We start from the raw sequence: 20093 nt of genomic DNA, 5'->3' as shown, positions 1-20093 counted from the left end.
TTCTTGCTGGCATGAGGTTTCTGAGAAGCATGACAACTGAACCTATTTTAATTTTGAGTTTATGCAGAGGCATGCCAGTGGGAGTAAGACTGTTAAAAAATTCTTTGGGGAATGAAACTTGATCTGCGGGATCGTCTGTGACGATGGAGTCAACGCTGGTGAAAGTCACTTCGTCGGTAGGGATAAGTTTCAGTACTTGTTCATTAAGGTGTAGCGAGTCTTCGCTGGTGACGCTGAATATAGCTCGCGTGCTGAGTTGTTCCGGAGTCACAGTTGAGAAGTCGATGTTGCCATATAGTTGTTGAACGGGATCAGAAATAAAAGGAAAACAATGTGAAGGTAATGGACGTGGAAGGAGGGTTAGAGTTGGTGGGCGGGGCTCTATCGTGCGTATCCCATGGTCTTAGAGTTGGTGGGCGGGGCTCTGTGAGTTGGCGGGTGTGGCTCTGTCATGCTTATCCCATGGTCTCTGTCTTGCATGCCATAGTTGTCTGCTTAGTGAATTGTTGGTGGGCGGGGCTCTGTGAGTTAGCAGGCGTGACTCTGTCTTGCGTGTGTCTTGCTTGCCAAGGTCTTAGTGAATTATATATATTATAGATATTTGACACCCCTGTCTCTAATTTACGTACTCTAGTTCAGGATCAGGGCACGTGGACCAGCCTTTGATAGGATGCCACTCCATCATGGAGCACACTCTCATGCTCACCCTTACTGACTTACTCTAGGACAGTTTAAAGAAATAAATAAACTTAACCTGCATGTTAAACATGCACATACAGGCAGAAGGAGACCATGCAAAGTTCAAACAGACAATAACAGGACCAGGATGTGGACCACGGTCCTTGCAGATGCCCTGCAGCCACGCTAGCCACTAAACTCTTCGATGCACTGAAACTAAAACAAATTTCCATGATATTTTGTATTGTAATCTTATAATATTATAATTAATTTTCCTAGTCAATTACACTGTTGTGACAGTTTTCCTTCTTATGTATATCTTTATGCCCATGTGGGTGAGTATTTCCTGGAACCTTCTAGATTTAAACATAAAGGTATTGATAATAGCAGTATAGTGCACATGCAATGTCACATGCATGGACATGTTTCCAACTCTGTTACACTGATTTCAAGGGGACACCACGTAAAGATAAAGAAGTCACACCAGACGTTGGGAGGAATTCCTCTGAACCTTTCACCTACCTGCAAGGTCTATAATGGCAGAAGTATATGAGCATGGCATCGGTTTGGGCCAGAAAGTGACCAAAACACATAGAAAAGCTGAAGCACAAGCGGTAATCTTTGCTTATTTTTTTAACCAGCCAGTAAGGGAGATGTCCATTGTACTGTTGATCGTGCAACTTTTTTTTGACAGCAAATTGAAAATATATAACACAAACATGATAAATATTCTGAGTATATGACTTTTTGATTCAAACAATGTAATACAGATCCCAACATGGATAATAGACATCAGCCCCTCCAGGCTTGTGGCATACTGACAGCTGCTTTGTGAAGACCACTTTGTCACAGATGTCCACACATGTGCCCTCCCATGTGCATATCAATAGTTTTGTCTTTCTTATAAATTTAAGGTAGTCATATGAAATATAATGCAAATGAAAACAACAGACTTTTCATGCCACACAGCCTTGGCAACACAAATCCTCATGGGACTTCAAAGGAGGCAGCATTGGTGTGAGGTCAGTGGACCGGCAAAGCACTAGTACAGTAGGAGCCAGCACCAGGCCCAACTTCACCATGCAGGCCTCTCCCTCCACTGCTCAGGAGGGCAGACACGCAACAAGCAACAGTAGAGAGAATTTCATCTGGGAATGAGAGAGTATGAGTCCAGGCTCCAAGTGAAACAGGAGGCAATGTTCTGATCTAGGCCTTTCAAGCTCAATCTCTCTCAATCTCTTGTGGCTTCCCTATCACATTTCACTGTACATGAGGCTAACAAAGTCAGAAGTAGCTGTGTGCATGTGTGAGCAGATGCATGTTGGTCGCTAAACACACAGCAAATGGAAAGTTGTTGAGGCTATGGCTAGATGCAACAGATCTTGGCTGAAGGTGCCAACGGCCAACTGTTGCATAAAAAGCTGAAATCATAAACACAGCACATTTACTGACTTGCGTGCCAATATTTCACATTTAGCAGTGCTCACAATTTTCTGAAGATCTCATGATAAGGCGCTATGATAGTTTGTTAAGACGTTAAGATGCCATTTATGTGCTCATCACAGCTCAGGGCTCAGCCTGCAATGAGTAAGGCGAAGGAAAAAAAATTGAAAATAATCAACATTAAACCAGCAAATTTACTTGGTTTATTCTGACAGTTTTGTTAAAACAAAATTCAAGTAGCAATTGCCATTATTCAGTCAATCCAATTCAAATTAAACAAGTTTAGATTTTTTTTTTTTCCTGAGTTAATACCCCAGATTCCAAAAAGCAAATGTGGCACTGGGTACAAAAACGACTCTCAGTAGAGCTGACACACTACCATTCCAAAAAAGTGCCGTTTGAATGTCCTCCTCTTGAAACACTCCCTAAGTCACCAAGAGGAAAAAAAATAATCAAAATGATCACCCATCAAAGCTATTGTGAGAACGCCATGTATTAATAATGCCCCATCAATGCTTTACTATTGGTTGGACTTCCACATTTGTCCAAGTGTAATGAACAACAACAACAACAGTGACATTCTTACTGTCACCGTCACTCTCCCTGTCCAAGTGCCTATGATGGCAGGTGGCATCACAAACTATGCTGTTTGTTTACTGTCATTCACATTTTTTAATGTTATTCTTATCAAGAACTTTGTGTTTCATATATTTATCTGTAGTACTAGGGTGTTGTACCATGTTAGCCATTGAAGTCAAGCAAAATGACACCTTTTATTGGATAACTAAAAAGATTACAATATGCAAGCTTTCCAGGCAACTCAGGCCCCTTCTTCATTACAACTTATCTGAAGAAGGGGCCTAAATCACAAGAAGGGGCCAAAGGGGCCTAAATCACAAGAAGGGGCCAAAGGGGACTTAATCACATGAAGGGGCCAAAGGGGACTTAATCACATGAAGGTGCCAAAGAGGCCTAAAGAGGCCTAAATCACAAGAAGGGGCCGAAGGGGACTTAATCACATGAAGGTGCCAAAGGGGACTTAATCACATGAAGGTGCCAAAGAGGCCTAAAGAGGCCTAAATCACAAGAAGGGGCCGAAGGGGACTTAATCACATGAAGGTGCCTAGATCACCTTTTCACATTTGCCTGAAGAAGGGGTCTGAGTTGCCACAGAAGCTTGCATATTGTAATCTTTTTAGTTAGCCAATAAAAGGTGTCATTTTGCTTGACTTCTCATTACATGTATTTATCTTTAATGCAGTGCTTAAAGTTTGACACTAGTTGTTATCCATTGCTATTGATGGGCACAAATGGTAAGTTTATCAATTTAAAATTAAATCCACAATATAATGAAGTGTGCAGAAACTGAAGGTAAAGACTGAATGCTCTGAAAATTCACTCTTATTTCTACTTACAATTAATTAGTTATGTTGCTTGCTTTTCCTTTTCATAATTTATATAACAGTAGTTCTCAAGTTCAGTCCTGGGGGCCCCCTGCAACTACCATCCCACCCAGCGTCTGCTTTTAATTTCATTTGTACTTTAAATAAGCAAATTGCTACTTCCCAGTTCATGTTTATTATGTGTGTGTTAATCCGGTAATTACAAACTGGATATGCTAAATATTTACAGAATAATACAAAAATTTATGTAAGGTAGACTGATATGAAATCACTCTTTTTGCTTTTTAACATTCTGGTAGGTTAATCTGTTATTTACTAATAATCACATAAGTGGCTACTCGTGAAATGCTGTAGCAGTCCATTAGCATTAGCATGTTGTGTGCAATGGTGTGTCTGCTCAGCTCATCGAACTCCAAAGAAAAAAGTGAACGAAAAAGAAAAGGAGATGGCAGAGTTATTAAGCATTGAAACAATATGGCAAAAAATATTTTGGTAATACTTTAGTTTAGCTACTGCAAACATGCTCCTATTCCTCATTTACTCTTATATAACAAGACCTCAAGTGCAAGGCCTTGTGCATTCGGCTGATGGACCTCACTCAAATAAAACAGAAACGTTGGCTGGGGCTATATCAGTGCTGGTCTACTTATCATGGTGGACACTGGGCCCTTCACTCACTCCAGTATTAATGAATACATCACCCCCCTTGACCTCGGGTTATGGGGGGTCCCATTGTAGCATTTCGCCACCAAATGGCAGTTGCTTTATAGATCTGTCTCTGCTTCCCTGCTAGCCATTGCAAAAAGCACACAGTATTACTTATTTACAGTGTCTACTGTATCTTTTGGAAGAAATATTTGTATACAGTTTCTTGGTACACTCCTGCAGAACATGGTGCCCAAGCCAACTGCATACAGCATATTACCCGGGTTAGGGGTCATTGTGGTAAGTTGACATGACTAAAGCACCCACATGTTGAGCAGTCCAAATATTATGATTAGGGGGCCAACATGGCTACCTTTTTGAGTTTTTTCCCATCACCATCTCAAGGATTTATGGCCTTTTTAACTGGCACCCCTAAATTGCTGGAGTGTGGGTGTGTGCTTGAGTGTCTCCTCCAGTGGGCCCAGTGCTGATGACTTCATATTACATGACTCTGAACTGAATTAGGTGAATTTTGTAATAAATGGATGGATGGGACAAACACCCAGTAAGTGTGAAAGTGATGCCAAATCGGTTTTTGAGTTGCAGACACTGTTAAACAATAAGGCTGGAACCATAAAGAGCCATGCTGATCAAGAATTGTTGACTTTGAAAGGAAACTAATGTGATCAACATTATGAAAAAAAAAAACGGCATTTCAATCTAATAAAAGTCCATGACAGGTATTTGCATACAAATAAAATTCAGACTTGATTCCTGGACTTCAGTCATAAAATGTAATTGCAGGGTTATAACTAGGAGATAATATAGTTGTAAAATATTAAATTTATGACAGGAAAAATGTGTACAGCCTAGAGTCAATTATTAAGGTGGGCAAATTGCACATTAAAATGCATCACTATCTCTGAAATCATCACATGTAAGGCAGGACCTGTAATGTTTTAAATTTCATTACTGATGTTTTCTGAGCCATTATGCCTTAAAACAACACAATGTTACATTTCGACCAGGGTGTGCTCCCTGGCTTATGTTTTATTTTTTGTTTGTCCTTCCTGTTATTTCTAAATGTATTATTATGTATGTGTTTTCATGAATTATGTATGCACCAGGATCCAAACCAAAAAGTCAAAATGATCTTACAACAACTCAGCAATGTGAGACAATAATTTAGAAAACCAAAAACCAAAATACTGAGAAGTGTACTTAAAGTCTTTTAGAATTTTCCAAACATGTATCTCGAAACGGCACATAATATGATCTTATATAAAGTCACGTTGATGACGTCACATAAGGGTGCTCCTGAGGAACTCTGGAAGATTACCTTGGCAACGGCTGATGAGAACCTCACCATAATGGTGCCATCTGTCAATATTCAAAATGAAGACACAATAAGACGTTAAAATATTTCATCTTCATCGGTAATTTAGATACAGGAAAAATAAATACTTGTTTCAAATTCCCTAACCTTAGAAATCCCAGAACAGCCACCAGAAAGTCTCAGGAACTCCTCAAGAAAGTGAATAAAAATTAATAAAGAACACCAAATCATAATAGTTTCTGTCTTCGAGTTATGATTACTGGATTATAGATATCATTTGTTTGTTGTGTTTCAGCTCTTTACACAAACCCTTTTGTATTTTCTGTTTTTTGGACATTTTTGCTCTCTTTGATTATTTTCTAATAACTTTGTACATTTTTTTATAGAGGTTCTTATGCACTTGTTTCTCAATTTACTGTGTTTTAACAGTTTGCCTTTCCCTTGAGTGACATTTTAAAAAGGTAAGCTTGAACATTTAAGGTATTTTTGAACTTTGAAAGCCTTTTCTCCATTTTTAGTGGCCTGGACAAGTTGAAGTCTGCCAGTAGAGTTTGGGGTCAGGCTGTCTGGGATGAGGCTCTGGCCTGGCTTATTCATCTTTTAGAGGCCTCATACTTTTTTGCCATTTTTAGAGCATGCAGATCACAAAAGAAGATTCACATCATAATACAAAGTGCACATCATGGCACAAAATCATACTCATACTAAACAGCTTGGAACTTCACCCACGTCCACTTGGAAATGCCAAAGGAACGGTGTTTTCATAGGGTGGCAAGCATCTTATACAGTGGCTACAAAGCTAGCCAGCTGTTTTTTCCATTTATCATTGGTGGGCAAAGTCAGTCCTGGAGGGCCGCAGTGGCTGCAGGTTTTTCTTCCAACCCAGTTGCTTAATTATAAAGCAATCCTTGCCAATAATTTAATTTCATTGCTTGCTAGTGCATGTCAGATCATTCTCATATCCTAGATTTTTTTCCTTTCCAAGGATATCGTCCAAATGATTTGAAGTCTAAATCAATCCTGCACTTTTTTCTCTTCACTTTCCTTCAAGATATTTAATTAAACCAAATAGTGCACAATTAATACACACAGGTGGAAATGGTAACAAGCTAAATAGAGAACATCTGGTTTCTTTTGACATTTGCATCCTATTGCTGATAAGGAGCCGAGAATACAGCTGTTTAAGACTAAAATAAGCAATCAGGGTTCAAAATCTTAACGAGCAAGACAACTAAAATGAAGCAGAAGTGTTACTTGAGCAATAAGTCCTTCTTAAGCAACAAGGTTGGAATAAAACCTGCAGCCACTACAACCCTGCAGGAACGACTTTGCCCACCCCTGAATTAGACTGATGATAAAAATGGTTCTAATTATAAAATAGTTTTGAAAAAACAAGTTCACAAAATGGATGGATGGATGTTGTGATTGTAAGATGCAGGCCTTCTTACAATTCTGTGCATTCATCCGTCTCCTTTTGGAGAAACGGCCATTGATCAGCTAATGTAAGGGAGGCCTTGATAGTCATAGCATTAAAGTCCCCGGTGAAGTCCATTACTTAGCACAGGAGACCCTTAACACACTTGCAAATGATACCAGGAGAAAATGGAACTGGGCCTCTCAGTTTCAGTCAAAGTGTAGTACGTAGTGCTGCAGGTATTTCTTCTGCCACTCTTTAATTTAGTAACTAATCGCTGCTGCTAATGGAACAGGCTTGTGTGCCGAAGTTTGAATTGACTTCCTATTAAGGCAAAGAACTTTCATTGATCCTTTTTATCGTTTATTAGCTAAGAAATGGAGTAGGAAATTAAGTAAAAAGCTAACCAGATAACTTTGCATGAGTGGCTTTAGGAGGGAGGGGGTATCAGAGGCTTTAGATCCTGATATGTTTCACCAACTCCATGTTCTTTTTTCATGAATTTACAAGAATACTGGTAATCCCCTGATCTTTATGTCTATCCTATTTGATTTATCCACTGATCACTGTGTGAAGGACAAAGGGTATCCAGACCAAAGCTGTTGGATTTTCTATTTGAGTAACCTAAGTAACACGTGAAAATCATGGAAGGGTTAAGACCTTGATCTCTGCAAAAAGATGGCCCTGATTTGCACCCATGTGTTTTCATCATATATATCTATTACAATGAAATATTTGTAATGCAAATATGAGGAGCTAAGAAATAGTTCCACTGGGAGTCAAATTGTTTCATGAAGAGTGACAGACAGACAGACAGAAAGACAGACAGACCAACAGACAAAATGATGACATTATAAGTGAGTGCACCTAACAAAAATGGGCTGACAGTCTCAGAATAATAAAATTCACAGTATAAGAAACATTTTACCAGGTCAGTCGGTCATTGTCCAACCCGCTATATCCTAACACAGGGTCACGGGGGTCTGCTGGAGCCAATCCCAGCCAGCACAGGGTGCAAGGCAGTAACAAACATCGGGCAGGGCGCCAGCCCACCGCAGGGCACACACACGCACACACCAAGCTCACACTAGGGACAATTTAGGATCGCCAATGCACCTAACCTGCATGTTTTTGGACTGTGGGAAGAAACCGGAGCATCCGGAAGTAACCCACGCAGACATGGGGAGAACATGCAAACTCCACGCAAAGAGGACCCAGGAAGCAAACCCAGGTCTCCTTACTGTGAGGCAGCAGCATTACCACAGCGCCACTCCATTTTACCAGGTAAAACTAACAAAACATAGAATGAAACAGTATTTCAAGAATTGGTTTCTAATAAAGATTAATAAAGGCGGAGTGGTGGCTCTGAGGCTAGGGATCTGCACTGGCAATCAGAAGGTTGCTGGTTTGAATCCTGTAAAATGCCAAAGGGACTCTGCTCTGTTGGGCCCTTGAGCAAGACCCTTAACCTGCAATTGCTAAGTGCTTTGAGTAGTGAGAAAAGTGCTATATAAATGTAAAAAATTATTATTAAATTAATAAGAATGAAAACCTGGAACCATGATGGACATCATTTTGAGACCTCTGATCTACAGAATATTTATGACAATCTCTATGTCCAACTGTTACAACATCTTTCCAACTCTCTCTGTGCCTTCTTGACATCTTGTCCAAGCTGTTCTTGCTGACCTTAGATTGTGGACAGTGACCAAGACAGCTCCTACCATCAAGCGATTTTAACATAGCCATGGCTTCCAGTGTGCATCATATCATGCAAGATGGATGCTGAGAGGAGAAGGCAGACATGATGCATTCGCCTCAGTCACTCAAGCTTTAGATTTGCTCGTCTCAAAGATTCATGGGCCCCCTCAGCGGTTTGAACCATTGACTGAGAGGAGCACCCATCCCAAAAATGACACGTGCATAACCAATTCATAATCTGTGACACATTGTAACTCCATTAATTTATCAAACCTTCTGTCCCCACCGACCCCATTAGAAAATATAACAAAATGATCTTATCTTCATTTTCTTTGAATAAAGATGACAGGGGACAACTCGGCCCACTGCCCCACTCATTCCCCACAGCTTATAAGTGGCCCATTAAGAGCCAACTCTCTTCGACGCCTGTTTAATGTAATATATTCACCCTCAAAGTCAAACATCCCAGATATATTATTATCCTTGGAAGCAGAAAAAGCATTTGATATGATTGAATGGAACTACGTTTTCACTACATTGGAGAAATTTGGGTTTGGCCCGAACATTTGTGCATGGATCAAACTACTGTATACCAATCCAGAAGCTTCAGTTTGTATTAATAACATTTTTGTATTAATATCATTTGCTCAGACTACTTTAAACTAGAATGTGGTACCAGACAAGGATGCCCCTTGTCACCACTACTTTTTGCAATCGCCATTGAGCCACTGGCAGTTCACTGTTGAAATGCTTATGAGATAAAGGGGATTATCAGAGAAGGACTGGAACAGAAAATTTCTCTATATGCAGATGATATGGTACTGTATACTGTATATCAGACCCACAAAATACTGTGCCTGCAGTCCTAACAGCACTAACAGAATTTTAAAAGATTTATGGTCTCAGAATTAATTTGACCAAAAGTGTGCTCTTTCCAGTGAATTCAAAAGCATATAATATTAGATTGGACACCTTCTCTTTTATCATTGCAGATCAGTTTAAATACCTAGGGGCAAACATCACAAGTAAGCATAAAGCACTTTATCAACAAAATTTTGCCGTGTGTATGGAAAAAATTAAGCAAGACTTGCATAGATGGTCAACCCTCCATCTCATTTTAGCTGGAAGAATTAATGATGTTAAGATGAATATCCTTCCTAAGCTTCTCTTCTTATTTCAAAACATTCCAATATACATCAATAAATATTTTTTTAAGAAATTAGATTCAACCATAACCTAATTTATTTGGAATTCAAAACATCCATGTATCCAAAGAGCGACCCTAAAAAGGCCAAAGGCAGAAGGTGGCATGGCTCTACCTAACTTTCAATTTTATTACTGGGCAGCAAACACACAAGTCAATTGTGCTTCACTTACTCAGAATATGGAACCAATGTAGGAAGCATTTTAAGATGGAGAATCTTTTATCTGTAGCACCTCTGCACGAGAACCACCTTTTTCCACCCTCTCAAACGTACGTAATTTTTAATGTCTGGAAAACATTTGGGATTAAATCACTTAGAGATCTGTACATAGACAACGTCTTTGCATCCTACGAACAATTACAATCCAAACTTAACTTTCCAGCAACACATTTCTTTCACTATCTTCAAACTAGAAACTTTGTTAAACAGAACCTGCCCAATTTTCCTCACCTCCCACCTCCCTCTATGCTGGAAAAAATATTGCTCAGTTTCGAGGACTTAGACAGCATTTCTGTAATATATAAAACCATTTTACAGTTCCTTCCTTTCAAAGATCCAAGAGGACAGTGGGAAAAGGATCTCTCACTCAATATTTCAGAAAAGGAGTGGAAGGTAGCAATGCAGAGAATCAAATCGAGCTCCATATGTTCAAAGCATAGAATTATTCAACTAAAAATTATATATCGAGCACATCTGTCTCATTTAAAATTGTCCAAAATGTTTCCAGGGCAAGATCCAACCTGCGAACGCTGCAATTAAGTTCCAGCCTCACTGGGTCACATGTTCTGGACCTGCACCAAATTAACATCATTCTGGACCAAAATTTTTAAATGCCTTTCAGACAGCCTTGGTGTCACAGTACCATCTAAACCAATAAACTGGTGTGTTTGGTGTACTCATAGATGGGCTTAAAGTGGAGAAGGACAAACAAACTGTGATTGCTTTACTACACTGCTGACACGTAGACTTATCTTGCTAAACTGGAAGAATCCTAACTCTCCTCTTTTAAGTCAGTGGGTAACTGATGTTTTATATAATTTGAAATTGGAAAAAATCAAATTCTCACTTAGAGGATCTGTGCAGAAATTTTTCAAAACCTAGCAGGATCTAATTAATAACATTTTGGATTAATATTTTAAAGCACCGAGGAAGCAGATTCTCTTCCCATTTCTTTTTCTTCTCCATTTATCTTCATTCACTTAATAATTTATCTATTTACTTATTTTTACAAACTTTAAATTCTATTCTGCTGCCCATGCTCTCTTTCTCAGGGGTGGGGGTTGATTTGTTTTCAATCCTATTTTGTAAAATTGATCTATTTGTATGGAATGTTGTGTGATTTCAATAAAATCAATAAAATTAATAAAATAAAAAAGAGCCAACTCTCCCAGCACACAAGTTCAGACAACACCAGGGCTACCAACCATGCCAAGTGAGCCAGGATCGGCCAGCAGGAGCTCAAAATCACACTCGTTGAATCAATGAAGAAATGGAAAGTGCCCTTCACACACTGACCACACAGCTTTTCAAACTGGTAGATATGATTCGCAGAAAGCGTGAAGAAACTTTAAAAAAACAGAGGCCACTAAAACCTACATTAAGACCACCCTCAACCCAGAGGCTGGATGCATTAGACAATGTTTCTCAAACTTTTTGGTGTCATGACCCACTTTTTCCCTTTGGTGACTCAAGTGCAATCATCAGAGTGGTGGAGCGTATTTGTTAGACCGATGATCCTCCATGACCCACTGCGAGACCCTATTGCGACCCATCATAACCCACTTGCAATATAAACAATAGCAATTTGTGACCCACAAGCAGTGGCCCACGACCCAACCAATGGTTTAGAAACATTGCACTAGAATATGCAATATTCATTTTCTTTTTTGCATTACTTGGGTCCTTCATTTTTCTCTGCAGGTTTACGTGTATCAATAAAATCTTTCAAACGTGAAGTAGTCCGAACACCACAGAAGTTACATTTATTATCAAAAGCATTATTAAGGAGCAGAGACCCCCAATTACTAAGCATGTGGTCCTGCAGGAGGTGATATTAGAATCTCAGTCAGGAATTGTTCTCTCCACAGGTCACTTGTCATGGCTCTGATCCATTTCCCATTTGTGAATTTCCCATTGGGATTAATAAAGTATCTATCTATCTATCTATCTATCTATCTATCTATCTATCTATCTATCTATCTATCTATCTATCTATCTATCTATCTATCTATCTGTCTGTCTGTCTGTCTGTCTGTCTGTCTGTCTGTCTGTCTGTCTGTCTATCTATCTATCGAATGTGCCTTTAATTCTGTTCCAGCAAGTAGGAGTCACCTGGCTAAGCGATTAAATAACAAAAAATATTTCACATATGTTCTAAAAAGGCCAGTCGAGACTAAACGTCAGTGTTTCCCAAAACTTGTGTTACTTCTGTCAGCTGAAGAGGCAATTTTCATGCCACCTTTAATGTCTCATCTGATACAGGAGAAAGTAGGGTGAAAAGACACCTTTTATTGGCTAACTAAATAGATTACAAATGCAAGCTTTCGAGGCAGCTAAGACCCCTTCATCAGGCAAGGTGTTACACCTTGACTACACCTTGCCTGATGAAGAGGCCTTAGCTGCCTCAAAAGCTTGCATTTGTAATCTATTTAGTTAGCCAATAAAAGGTGTCTTTTCACCCTACTTTCTCCTGTATCAAACTATGGCTAACACGGTTCAACACTCTACTGCTATGTCTCATCTGATTTTATTCTTTAACCCACTTAATTCAATTCAATGTCATGGGGGTGCTGGACCCTGTCTGAGCAGCACTGGGCCCAAAGTAGGATGTGAGTCCATCACAGAGCCCACTCCCACAAAGGCCAGAATAAAAGCAGCAACAATCCATTAAAACTGGAATACCCAGAAGAAAACCCACAAGGAGGAAAGAAAGACCAAACTCCATATTGGACCACAATTGGGTATGAGATTTGAATTCTGGACAGTGAATCTGTGAGGCAGTAATAGTTCCTACTGTGCCACGCCACAGTTACTGTGCAAATCATAAAATGAGAGGTCATCATCTATTTACTGCTCTCTTAATCTTAGCTTAATTACGTTTGTAGGTGAGTCTAGTTGGTTTGGCCTTTTGACCGCACTGCTAACCACTCCTGCAACAAACAAGAGGGCCAAGCAGATGTGCAGAAAGCAAGATGGATGGACACAATGCACAGGGTTGGTTCCTGCATTATACATGGGGTTGCTTGGGACAGGGTCTTCCCTACCCACAACTCTGATATGAATGAATTGGGTTCAAAAGTGGACAGATGGATTCTCATATATTAGTCAAAGAGATCCATTGGCAGTGAAACAAACATCACTCACTAGGAAGACATTTGGCCCGAAGTCTTAATTTGGTCCTTTCAACAGCCACTTCAGACTGTATCACACTGAGAAAGACACGTAATTTATTTGTGGTTCAATTATATAACAAAAATGCACATTATAAATATGTCCACAATATAAAATGTGGTACTTGCACAGTATCTTCAGATGGTGCTATTTAGATAAGGCTTGTTGTTTGAACGAGTACTACTATCACTGCTGCCACTCCACCCATTTTCCAAACTTACTCATATGCAAGGTCGCCAGGGCCTCAGTATTCCCGCCCAGTTGGGCTATTTTTGATCGTCGTTTGCCAGAAAAAACGGGCTTTTGCAAGTTGTGATTTTTTGGGCTACTTTTTCATAAACAATGTGGTATTTTGGGCTATTTTTCAACCCCCTCCACTGAATTTTTTTACCATGTTTTTCATTCATTTGACACCGTTTCTCCTGCTATTTGCACTTGTACATGTTTTTTTTCTGTTGTAAAATCTCCATTGTGTGATGCTGTATACCTATTCTATCTATTTGAATATCCAAACTCCAGGGCTTCGATGGTATGAACTTAAGCCTCTTACTCAGACACCATCAGGTACCGAGCTACTTTTGTTTTAGACAAATTTCCACCTTTAAGCTGCCCTTGGACTATATATTTTTAAAGATCTGGCAACCATGGGGTATAGGCCACCAGGCAATAACAGGCAGAAACTGAACCCATGAGTTGCTCTTTTGTGAAAAGATGCTACATGCAATAAAGAATATTTGTCTCACCAAGAACACGCAATTCAGACCAACAAAGTTTACCAGCCCTGTCCACTTAAGATCAAGACTAGTTATGATGGTGTCTAAAGTCCTACTGTCTACCACACTATTTGATAACTTATTCCCTGTGTCTGTGGTTCTCTGTGTGAAGACAAATTTCATAATGTTTGTCTGAAATTTACCCTTAACAAGTTTCCAACTGTGTTCTTGAACTCATTTTAAAATCAAAGTCTCGATCCCCTGTACTAATTCTGTTCATAATTTTAAACACTTCAATCATGTCTCCTCTTAATCTTCTTTTGCTTAAACTGAAAAGGCTCTGCTCTTTCACTCTTTCCTCATAACTCATCTCCTTCTGGGGCCAGTCTAGTCACTCTTCTCTTTCTCTAGTGCTGCTATGTTTGTAAAATGGACACCAAAACTGTACTCTAGATAAGGCCTCACTAGTATGTTTTATTATTAGACCGGCACTTTTATTCAGATCAGTTTACAACATTTGAGATACAATCAGTTACATTTCTTTTGCTTTTCTAATTGGAGCACAGACAGGTGAAGTGACTTGCTTGTGGTCGTAGGGTGTCAGCAGCAGAATTTGAACCCAGAAACTCAGGGTTTGAAGTCCAAAATCTTTACCATTTCACCACACCGCATGTTATATGCCTTAATCAAAACCTTCTTTAACTTGTACTCCACATATAAGGGTCACTATATACTGTAACTTAACATGCTGTTGGCTTCCTTGATTGCCCCCATGGCTTGTAGTCCACACATCAGGGTCCTGTATAACCTAACATTCTGCTAGCCTTCTTAATGGCTTCTGTTCTGTTAGGTCTCCTTAGTCCTTCTCTTAAGGGGTACTTTCAAGTTTTAGTCAAATGCTCATAAAATTGAAAGAATGTGATGAATTTTAACTGAGATAAATTCACTGTATTAATGAGAAGTGCTCTGGACATAGCTTGTAGAACTTTTTGAATAAAAATACAATTTATTTAAATGGCTCAATTAGCTTGTTGGGGCTACTGCTACTGCTGCAAGTTACACTGTTTTGGGTTCAAATTCAGGAAATGACTCGGGTTAAGTGGCACTCGCACAATCTTCTGAATCTGCTTAAGTTTATTCCCACATGCCAGCAATGTTCAGGTTGGGTTCATTGGCAGTTAAAAGGGCCTTAAAATAATTGGTGACCCACAACATATTCTTTATAAGGACTATGAGCTAATACAATACCTTCAGCCAAGAGATACAGGTTACCAGCCTGTAACTTGAACAGATACAAATTTCCTTAGTTCCACTATCAATTAAATTATTAAATAATAAGAGATGATTTTTTTTCTGTGTAATGTATTTAGAGTAAGTGATATGTAGGTGACTGGGACGCCTGTGTTCTCTCGAATGTCCAAGACAAATTTCTCTTAAATGAGACAATAAAGGCTAACCTAACCTAACCTAAAAATGAGCTCAGGAGGGATTTGGTGAACAGACTGGCATCCCATTCTGAGTTGGTTGCTTAAAATGTTGGCAGGATAGGCTCCAGCTTCCTATAATACAACAATTGTGTAGGCTCTGTAAATGGATGGATAAAATGAAATGATGGCATATAATGGACTAAATCCATATATAAAAGTCTGAGTTGGTGTAAGTTGTCCTAATTCTGGGTTTTCAAAAGAAATATAATGATTCACTTCATGAGGTAGAAGTACATAAAAAACAAGAACACTTGCTTCAGGTATTTGAAATCAGTCAGTCAGTCAGTCAGTCATTCTCCAACCCGCTATATCCTAACACAGGGTCACGGGGGTCTGCTGGAGCCAATCCCAGCCAACACAGGGCGCAAGGCAGGAACAAATCCCCGGGCAGGGTGCCAGCCTATCACAGGGCACACACACACACACAATCCCCGGGCAGGGTGCCAGCCCACCACAGGGCACACACACACACACTAGGGACAATTCAGGATCGCCAATGCACCTAACCTGCATGTCTTTGGACAGTAGGAGCAAACCGGAGCACCCGGAGGAAACCCACGCAGACACGGGGAGAACATGCAAACTCCTTACTGCGAGGCAGCAGTGCCACCAATACGCCACCATGCCACCTGGTATTTGAAATATTAAAATGTATTCTTCAATTTAATTGTTTAAAGTCTAAATATTCTTGATTGAATAGAAATGTATCATTTTTTCTGATAGGGGAGTACATACCTAGTAAAGGATCAAAAATCAAAAACAACATCATATTAATAACTACAGACCTTGAAATTGTCTAAAATGATACCTCACATGCTTATGTTTGCCATATGTCATTTTTAACCTTCTGGTTGTGCTCTTAGTGGGCTGAGACCACCAGTAAAGAATCCATCCATCCATCCATTATCCAACCCGCTATAGCCTAACTATAGGGTCACGGGGGTCTGCTGGAGCCAATCCCAGCCAACACAGGGCGCAAGGCAGGAAACAAACCCCGAGCAGGGCGCAAGCCTACCGCAGGGCGCACACACACACCAAGCACACACTATAGGGACAATTTAGAATCACCAATGCACCTAACCAGCATCTCTTTGGACAGTAGGAGCAAACCGGAGTACCCAGAGGAAACCCACGCAGACACGGGGAGAACATGCAAACTCCACGCAGGGAGGACCCGGGAAATGAATCCAGGTCTCTTAACTGCGAAGCAGCAGCGCTACCCACTGCGCCACCATGCCTCCCCCAGTAAAAAATTAAATATTAAAAACAGAATCATAATTGTGATCAGCAGCCTCAAAGCAGCATAAAATGACAATCCACATGTCTATATTACTAATCCCCATTTAGACAAAGTTTTGTTAAAAGGAGTAACTTTGACCCCTTGCTTCTCATTAGTGGGTAAACCCCTGGGGTCAGGTGATGTGGCATACAGGTTTGTCTGATTATTTTTGCTTAAGACATGTATTGGTTTACTTTTTTATCATAATGGTGGAAGTTCCCTCAAAATCTATATTTCAAAAATGAGAGTGTTTTTGGGGTCTAGAGGGCTTATAATAGGGGTGCACTTCAAAAAGCTTGACGTCTTGCATATGAATACAATATTTAGGAATAAGTTACTAATGTGCCATGTGAAGGACTGGCAGTCAATCCAGGGGTTGTTCCTGCCTTGTGCCCGATGCTTGCTGGGATGGGCTCCAGCTTCTCTATGACCCAGCTCAGAATGAAACAGGTTTGGAAAATGGATGGATGGATGGCTGGAATATCTCCAGTCTGATGCTATACCTTAGTGCATTGTGCTTTACTAAACACCTCACTGTCCCTTTTATGATTTTATTATTTTAGCTAGCAGGGGATGGTCCTTTCCAGGCGGATGACACCATACTAACTTGCTTGTCTTTGGCATGGGGGAAGAAACCACAGTACAGAAAATCACTATCCTTACTGGGAAGAACGTGTAAAAATACACACAGATTGAAATTCAGGTAAAAGCATCATTGCAAAGTCTCTTTTAAATATGAAAGGCCTCACACAGGATTAAGATAGGATAATGATAGAAGAATGATGAACAAATGAGAGAACAAAGACGTTAGAACATAAATGCAAATGAAAGAGAAACCTCTCTAGGGGCACAAAGACTCAATCCGAAAAGCGTAAACAAAGAAGTGGAAATGAAATAGAGCATAATCTGAAAGAATGTGGTGCGGGGCGATATGGACAGAGAACTAAACTCATGGTTTCTCATAAAAAAGCAAAAATGGGAGAAGAGTGAAGAGGCAGAAAGCCATGCTCCCCGAACAATCATTGGCAGTACTGTAAATTGCGATGCCGTCGTTACATTTTTTTTTTAAATCGTCTCTCCAAATGAACTTCAGATTGATCCCACCCTTGAGCCATTCGCTATACTTAAGCCCCGTCTGCCCTCCCAGGGTCCTGTGCGTGTGGTCAGAACACTTACCCATCCTTCAAAGGTCTCATCCGAGTTGCTGGCGCCGATAAGGTCCGCGAACAGGATGGTGCAGTTGGCCACAAAGTCGTCGTAGCCGATCGGCGTGTCGTGAAAGACCGCCAGTTCGACCTTTCGGCCGTTGGTCACGTTCACGGAGAACTCTTCGTTGTACGTGGGGCTGTTGGTCTTCTGTTTCGTGTGGGTTTGTCCGATTCTCCATTCGTCCACATTGACCGTAATGTAAGGATCAAGACAGACCGCAGTTTTATTGAACAGAACGGTGTGTCTCTGGGAGAAATCCGTGGGCTTCAGGTCCACTGCCTCGCCGATACGCAGCTTTAAAAACCCGTTGAATTTCATGGTTGCTACTGGGCTCGCTCCGGTTCACCCCTTCAGTTCATTGGGCTGGCGGCACAATCCTAATGGTCTCGGTTGTATTGAAATGAAGTTCAAATCAGTTCAATGAGGTTGATATCACATTAGACAAGTAAACCGAGTTTTAAACGATGGAAGTTCAATGATCACCACCGGGAGTAATAAAAAAAATGAAAAAGTAAAGTTCAAATTCTCAGTCTTGCCTATGCTGAGATCAGGTAAACCAAACCCTGAGATATCCAAAATACTGCATCTGATTAGTGAACCAGGCTCAAGCTTACCTGAAGGGCAGTTGGTTAATCAGAAAATCTGCATTTCCATACAGGGAGGAAAATATTTTGTTACTTTCCGATAGGCAAGTTACAATCAAGTCATATTACACAGTCCTAGTTCGGATCGGCCCAAATGGTCCGGTGTCCGTTATTCAGATTTCGCAGTACACACTTCAGGTCCACTTCGTTCACATCACTTCGTCGATCTGAGTCCGTGATAGATCTCTGATCAGAACAGATATGATCAATACCCTTAGCCTCCAGATGATTGATCTAAGTCCAGTTTACATTTAAGATGAACAAAACAGCAACTTCATGGGCTGGTAAGTGAGAGTAGCGCACCTGCTGATCTGCAGTCTCCCTCCGATCGCGGTCAAGGTCGGCAAAGTCGCGGCGCTGAAGTGGAACGTACAGTCCTCCACACAAAGCTAACCTTTTCCATTTATTCTTGAACCGGTTGTCACCTGTCACTGGTGTCTTGTGTGCTGTGGGATGTCACCAAGGGTGCGTGTGCGTTCTTTTCACAGCTCCGCCACTCAGACGCGCGTCTTCGAATCAGGAAGCCAAGCATGTCCCTAACAGGGAAGTAGGTGATTTAAAAATAAGAAATATGCACAGACATCAGCCCCCACCCTCTACACACGCGCACCCTGCAAAGTGCGACCAGCACTTCTCGGTAAAGTCTATAAAAATAGACAGGCGCTAAAAAGCAACAAAACTGCGAGAGTACGTGCTGAAGCCTTGCCGGCCGTCGGGTTCAGACGGGTGGCGAGAAGAGGAGCGAGCGGAGAGGCGCTTTTGAATATACCTGCGAGCTCAGCCGGCCGGCCGAAAGACTTTAGGGCCAATGAGTGCAGCTTCCCGTCACCCTGATCTGCACACGCAAGGCAGCAAACTGAGGGACGGCTGCAAAAATAGAGGGACACGTTTAAGGACATCAATGTGCAATGCGTGTAAACTAACATTTACAGACATGCGTTTATGCAGACGAGGGCGATTGCACCATAAAGTAAAATAGTGGGGAATGGCCACATTTAAACCTGTTCTTATTGTTTACCCAAGGAATCGAGGGCGCTTTGAAACGACCAGGGAAGGCTTATTTCGCTACAACTAAACTTCAGGGGGCCTTTTTTAGATCTCCAATTTCGGACTCGTTAAACTACCGCCCCCCTCTGGTGCTCGAGTGTGCGCCTGTCCATTTCAAGCCTGATTACATTTATTATAGCGTCACAAGTGCTGCAGGCCCGGAGAGGGGATTAGAACGGTCAATATACTGTATTGTTACCTTTTCAAGGCCAATTCTCCACCAGTGATAGTAATAACACTAATAATAATACTTAATTTCATTTATATAGCACTTTTCTAGTTGCTCAAAGCACTATACATGGACAGAGGGGAGCCACTTCAGCCACCATTAATGTGTAGCATCCACCTGGATGATGTAGCAGTAGCCATTCTTGCTCCAGTACACTCACAACAAATCAGCTATTACATGGTGAAGTGGTGAGAGTGACTGAGTGTAATCGAGTCAAGTATCTGTAACATGGAACGTCCATCCTGGAGCTCCAAGTAGGTTGTGCTGACA

General features: G+C 40.8%; 1 protein-coding gene across 1 annotated transcript in view; it reads right to left on the bottom strand.

Moving 5' to 3' along the window:
* LOC114666611 (protein kinase C eta type-like) overlaps positions 1 to 19383 on the bottom strand; it is a 111819-nt gene extending 92436 nt beyond the window's left edge. Inside the window, exon 1 of the mRNA XM_028821532.2 lies at positions 17871 to 19383. Coding sequence (XP_028677365.1) covers positions 17871 to 18221 — 351 coding nt within the window. The 5' untranslated portion in view covers positions 18222 to 19383. The remainder of the gene's footprint in view (positions 1 to 17870) is intronic.
* Between the last annotated feature and the right edge of the window lie 710 nt (positions 19384 to 20093).

The sequence above is a fragment of the Erpetoichthys calabaricus genome, chromosome 16 (genome assembly GCF_900747795.2).
Source record: "Erpetoichthys calabaricus chromosome 16, fErpCal1.3, whole genome shotgun sequence".
Classification (NCBI taxonomy): domain Eukaryota; kingdom Metazoa; phylum Chordata; class Cladistia; order Polypteriformes; family Polypteridae; genus Erpetoichthys; species Erpetoichthys calabaricus.
Note: the sequence above shows the minus strand (reverse complement) of the source record. Positions and strands in the feature narration are given on the sequence as shown.